The 6,915-nt window shown below is 42.9% G+C and overlaps 1 protein-coding gene across 1 annotated transcript in view; it reads left to right on the forward strand.

The window, feature by feature from the left end:
* Positions 1-476: 476 nt before the first annotated feature.
* The window catches only part of LOC106809059 (pikachurin-like), a 136,542-nt gene continuing 130,103 nt past the window's right edge, over positions 477-6,915 (forward strand). The window contains exons 1-2 of the mRNA XM_014812001.1: positions 477-758; positions 5,604-5,720. Coding sequence (XP_014667487.1) covers positions 665-758; positions 5,604-5,720 — 211 coding nt within the window. The 5' untranslated portion in view covers positions 477-664. The remainder of the gene's footprint in view (positions 759-5,603; positions 5,721-6,915) is intronic.

The following is a 6,915-nucleotide window of genomic DNA, read 5'->3' on the forward strand; positions in this document are numbered from 1 at the left end:
AATGTATATCACGTAGGTATGAATGGTATGTGCAGCGTGGACCTTACATGCAAGGTCTGCTTCCTATTTCTGAAGTGAGGTCTACTGATAACATTTTATCATATAGATATATGCTAGGATAACCCCTCTTCATTTTAAATTCATAATGTTTGAAAAATATTCTTTTTCTCGGGAGATATTGCGTATGCGCGAGCACCGTTTCAGACGTTCGGTACGGCCAAAGAAATTATGACACTCCTGCTAGTAATACAGCGGAATACTATACGTTGGATGGTACCGCCACCTTTCGGACGATCGGGCATTCACATGTATTCGCAGATGACGTCATATGAGTGATGGTGCATTGTAACTACAACACGGCGCATTCTCTGGCAACCTAGCAGCAGCAGCATCCAGTGGCATTGCTGCTGCGTGCACGTGTGAGCAGTACATCAGTGTCTCTTCTCCGTGGGATGAGCTACGTAAATTCAGTTGTAGTGTGTCGCGGCTGACAGCGTCTCCTGTTTAGCAAATGTGATTCCTCACCAACCGCGGGGAAGGTCACGCCACTTCACCGATCAGCGTGGAAGAAGTAGCAACGACAAGGCGTCTGCCGACAACAACCTACTCCTTGCTCGTGCGTGTAGTAGTGACAGCCGAGGACACGAGGTGAAAGACGAGGGAGATGGCATCGCCGTGGAAAGTAGGCTTCTTCATATTCGCGCTCTTTCTCGCCGCTCCGCATCCTAGTTGGCAAAAATTGGAGGCTGTTTTTCAAGGTTAGTCTTTTCACCGGTCACTTTTTATTTTATTGCAGTTCTTTACTGTACAGTGTACTGCTGTGACTCGCTATTACTAGTATTACCAAATTATACAGTTATAATTGACCATTACACTATATTACATTGTATTATATAAATTATAATGTATCGCATCGCCGCGTGTACTGATCTTACCAGCGTATAAAACTTAAAAATAAGTACAATGGGTAATGTGCATATATTTATGTGACAAATACTTAACTCGTTTGTGGTATATGTAACGGAATATGTTTCACCGGCAGATATTTTGCCTGCTCTGACCCCCCCCCCCTCCCATACCAAGTTTCACTCGGTGGTCATGCATGTCTAAAGAGCTATTATAGCCTCTAGCTATAAATTCAGCAACACTGGATCGATGAAACTATAGAAATATCTCAACAGCTATACCCAAAGCTTCGGCTTGTAGTTGTAGTATAACTACAAGACACTGAGAGATATTTGACATAATGGCATATATTTCTGTCTTGTACTGTTATTCTAAAATTTTGAATAACCTGAACAAAAAAGAGTACTGTAAGTTATTAGACGTACATGTATGCGCTTGCTAGGCATGCATGTCTGCTCTGTTGTATATTGGTTAGAGAAGATCCACTTGTTAGAACGTCATATCGAATTTTTTGGTGAGAATGATTTCAGTAACATTAGTATTTGGACTAGTAGTTGTAGAAATGGATATAGTAAAATACAACATAAAGGCCACATGAGCTAATATGGGTCGAGCTGGATATACAAGAATAGACAAGGTCGTGCAATGGAGGAGATGTAGCAAATATAAAATAATTTGTAGTATTGCGCATGCATTAAAATAAACGAATGTGGTAATTTTGTGAAAAACCATTAAAAATGATTTCGGCGCTGTTAGTACCTATAGAATTTAAATCCTTGTTTTTTAGCAGTATATATTTCTAATTGCCACATGCAGACATATAATGAATGCGGGAGTTGTTTTATTAATGTGTGATATATAAATAATATACTAGACATTGCTGCATAATTCATGATTACGTGTGTCAATGTACTATTTATGCACTTATTACACGTGTTGCCGGCGGATTGCTTTATTGGTTTGTCATTGAAACATAATGTTGTCTTAAAATATAGTAATTGATATGCGTAGGTGCGTGCGTACATCTACATATATACAGGGTGCGAAATTAACGGGAGTCCGGAGTCAAATACTCCCTGATTAACGGCCAACCCAGAAGCCACCGGCTAATGCCGTGATCCACTTTGGAAATAATAATAATAATAATAATAATGTATACTAATGAATTCTTCGTGGTGAGCGAGTTGTGTATGCTTGCCTCCTTGTATTTCGCACGGATACGAGCGGGCGGGACTGCAGCGCCACTGGCGGCGATAGAGTGAAGCTCGTTGACGTTATGTATCACATCACGCAGAGTTCCCGCGTAGCACTTCTATATGGATTTTAGTATTTTACACGCATGATATTTCATTGACCTCACGCCGAGTGTATGGCTACTCACACGCACGCACGCACGCACACGCAAGTACGCGCAGACGCACGCACACAGCACGCACGCACACACACACGCGCGCGCACACGCACAGGCACACGCACTGGGGACTGTTCCCTCTCGAATCTCTGCGGCAAAGGTTAAGGGCCGACAGTGACACATCATGACGCGGGGGGGGGTGCAAATTCGATGCGATCTACGAACGTATCGATACATTATCATAAGTAATATAGGCCTACGCTGTGCCGCTCCAACATTTGCACGTAAATTGGAATCGCGTATTAATTTATTTCTGTAATGTATGCCGACGGCTCGCCGGTAGCAAGGTAGCACGAAGGAGGCTAGCCCTGTATGATTGCACGCCCAGAGATTTTATCATCGTGATTTAAATAACTAGACTAGAATTCATCAAACTTATAGCAACCGAAAAGTGTGTATATATATATTTATACGCGTATATATACATATGCATGACTTGCTTGGATAGTACTTATTTGGATTTAATCATCCCTCTTATAAATCTTCTTGTATCAAAACAATATATTTGAAAATTCATTATATTATGGAGTCTAGAGCGGTATGATGTTATACAGTGGGCTTTCTGAACCAGCTCGTGAGAACCTCTCTGAGTTTGAATTAGAGCAGTGCATATAGATGTTGTGTTCGTCGTTGGCACAAGCCGCAGCAGCAATGCTGTCGAACAGCGCACAAAACGCGCGCACAGCCGCGTGTGATACGTGAATGAGTTGTGCAAACATCCGCACCGTTGTGCTCGCGCTTAAAACCCCTCATGTTGATCATCATCTACCACACTGACTATCTACTGGGTATAGGAGATTCGATACATAGATACGTATACAAATATATATAGTGTATATATATAGATGTGTGTGCGTGTGTGCGTGCGTGCGTGCGTGTGTGCATGCGTGTGTGTACATATATATAGATATATATATATATAGATGTGTGTGCGCGCGTGCGTGCGTGCGTGCGTGTGTGCATGCGTGTGTGTACATACATGTACGTGTACATATATATAGTAATACCATCAATATATAAATGAGCTTGTCAATTTTTGGTAATAAATAATTTCGAATATGTTATATGAGCAACAATAAGTCATAACTTCATCTGAAGGGTAGTGCGCTTTATCTATGCATACAGCACACGTCTCTAGATGTATTTACGGCCTGATGCATAATATAGAAGTATGTTGCCTAAGGGACAGTGACCTATAACCCAATACGTCAGTTGCAAATTGTATTGCTCTGATAATTATGATGGTATATGGTAACATCTAAACGTATACAGTGCACGTAGGGTGAATTTGTTAGCGCGCAACACGTTGGCAATCTTGTTCTATTGATCACCTGCTGCGTGTGTACGTGTGTGTGTATGTTGTCTGCGGTGTGTGCATGCGTGCGAGCTGACTGTGCGTCATGTCTATAGGTAAAATGTACATGTGTAAGCGCTGTACATAGAGTCACCATGGCCGCATCTATGAGCGGGATTAGGAAGCTGAGATTGCATTTCCTACGCTAGCGTTTCGGCATATATAGATTCCATACATCAGGTAGTGCGCATATAAATAAATAAATGAATAAATAATCTTTCCGTGCAAATAGGGGAGCGGCTAAACGGGGGTAGGGAAGGTATGTCAAACAAACCATTCTTTAGTAATGCATCAGTAATATTGTAAAATAGATAACGTAGCTCATCTAAATTATTATATCTTGATGTTCATGTGAACATGCAGGGATTGGGATCGCCTCATTATGTGTTTCCATGTAATTATCCTAATTAATATACGGACAGTCAGAGCTAAGTTCAAGCTGACGTTCAGAGCGATAATAAATTCTAAGGGGATAGGTCATCGAGTGGAAAAGCCATGATCAAAGGGAAGATCAGCATTACTTTTGCGTGACGTTAAGTATAGCCAGTGGGCGATTCTCCCTGTTAGCATAAATTCTAACGCAGTGATGACGTCCATGCAGCCTAGTCAACATGCAGCTACGTTGTTGTTGTTGTGTTGTTGTCGTATGTGCGTGTGCGCCTGCGTGTGTGCGAGCGTGCGTGCGTGGCTGTGCCTGTGTCTGTGGCTGTGGCTGTGGCTGTGTAGTGATTGTATCAGGAGTATCATAATATAGCCGGTTACACTATATTATGATACTTCTTCTCTACATTATGACACTCCTGATTGTATAACATCAATGTATTATTAGCTCTTGATAACATGCGGTGTTTTTGCCAACATTGGGTTCCTACTAACTAGTATATTGCTTGTCATTCATTACTCACTGTTTACGTAATCCTATATGCTGTTTATTCCGCCGAAGGCAATCTGTCGATGAGGATCGTGAGAGAAACACGGGCGACCCTCACGACTATCACCTCACTACGTTGCCATCGTTGATCGTGCACTGCTGTGATGATCCTTTGAACTTATCTTGAGCAATAATCGTGACAACGACGTCGAATTTCGTACCGTTTAGTAAAAAGATCGAGAAAGCTAAAGTTCTAAAACCAGTCGTTTACGGTAAAATCGCTAAAATGCGGTGAAAAACGAATTGTTTGCGTACGAATTCAATTCGAGAGAACAAATCCAAGATGGTAAAATGACGATGTTCTAGAGAATGGACACTTGGGCAGAACAGGTGTTCGCTTTCTCACGCCAGCTTGGTTTCTTCGTGTAGCCAAACTCGTATGTTGTGTGACATGAAAAGGGACATGAGGGAAATTCATATAGTGTGTAAGCACCGTGAAGACAGTGAAGAAGAGAAGTAACATGTATCATATATAACCCCTTATAACATGCAATTTTTCATTAAAACATGCAAGCATCATGCATGCATTATTTATAACATGCAATTTCTTTGCTAAAGATCAATTTGAATTGGATTTTAATTGAAATTGGAATTGAAATTTTCTAAAGATTTTATGTTCTGCCTTAAAAGTAATGCTAATAAGCTTTTAGATGCAATGAGAGAGAGAGAATATAATATGAATATAAAAGCAAAATGACGTGCAAGCTTTATTTTGCAAGCTTTTGAGAACATGTCTCGTCGTCAGGCTTCACAAACAACAGCAAGAATGACGCCTGACGAAGAGACATGTTCTCGAAAGCTTGCTAAATGAAAAAATTGACACCTCATTCTATTTTTACACTTATATATATATATATATAAAGCATGTCATTCTCAGCTGAATAAATGATTAATTATAGATAAACTCACACGTCTGCTTCAGTCGGAGCAGTAACTATGCATATGAATAGGTGCATCACCAGGAAATCGGAAACATTTTACCACGTTGCGTCACGTTACAGGTCAGTGTACACACCTCAACCCGTGCGAGCACCGCTGCATCAACCAGGTGGACAGCACGTTCGAATGCGCTTGCTTCGAGGGCTACGAGCTGTCTCACGATGGAGCCAGCTGCCGAGGTAAGTCCCCGACGCTCTCCACTCCCGCGCGCAAAAACCCACGTCAATCTCACACTCTGCTGCACAGGGAATCGAGCTTGCGAGCGTAGAACTTGGACGCGTGTGATGGGTACAGATTGGTGGACATAGGTCTGTCTATGTGTGTTAGATTTCACACGCGCTGTTTCCTGAGTTAGACATGCCCTGAGCAATGTATAGTCAGCACAGATGACACTCCTTGGTCGCAAAACGCGTGAAATATGCACGAAGGGATGTCGTCAACAGTAAAGTGTATGTCTAGACTGCACTAGCAATGATCTCGTCGGTTGAGATCGAATTGTCGTGGATGTACATTTGATTGCGGCTCTTATTGTATCCCCCGCAACGAAGTCGGCGGGGATACTATGGTTTCATGTCTCCCCAGCCGCCGCCGCCGCCGCCGCCGCCGCCGCCGCCGCCGCCGCTGCTCGGTCCGCCGCAGAGAATTTCCCTTGGTAAACTTGGTATACTTATGCTAGGGGCACACGAGCGATTTTTATCGCCCGATCGCGGCGATTAAAATTGCCAGCGAATTTAATCGCCCGATCACGAAGGGGCACACGTAGCGATTTTTATCGCCCGATCACGAAGGGGCACACGTGACGTAGCGAATTTGAGAGCGTACGCGTACGCCACTCGACAGAACATTTAACATCACATGATATCAACAACACGTCCGATTGGTTTAGAAAAATCGATCGGGCGACAAAATACGCCGGTCAGGGGCACACGAGCGATAATAATCGCCCGGCGTAAATAATCGCCCGAAAATATCTAACATTTTGGATACGGGCGATTCGGTCGGCCGATTAAAATCGGCGTCGACGTGAACGGGCACACGGGCGATTTCTTCGAGCGATTTCAAAATTCGCGGCGATCGGGCGATAAAAATCGCTCGTGTGCCCGTGACCGGCGTATTTTGTCGCCCGATCGATTGTTCTAAACCAATCGGACGTGTTGTTGATATCATGTGATGTTAAATGTTCTGTCGAGTTCTAAAAATCGCTACGTGTGCCTCTTCGTGATCGGGCGATTAAATTCGCTGGCAATTTTAATTGCCGCGATCGGGCGATAAAAATCGCTCGTGTGCCCCTAGCATATAACTGACAAGTGCTATAACATACAGCTCAGTGGTATACTATACACGAGTGTATATACACTATACACGAGTGTATAT

The sequence above is a fragment of the Priapulus caudatus genome, unplaced genomic scaffold (assembly GCF_000485595.1).
Source record: "Priapulus caudatus unplaced genomic scaffold, Priapulus_caudatus-5.0.1 Scaffold325, whole genome shotgun sequence".
Lineage (NCBI taxonomy): Eukaryota > Metazoa > Priapulida > Priapulimorpha > Priapulimorphida > Priapulidae > Priapulus > Priapulus caudatus.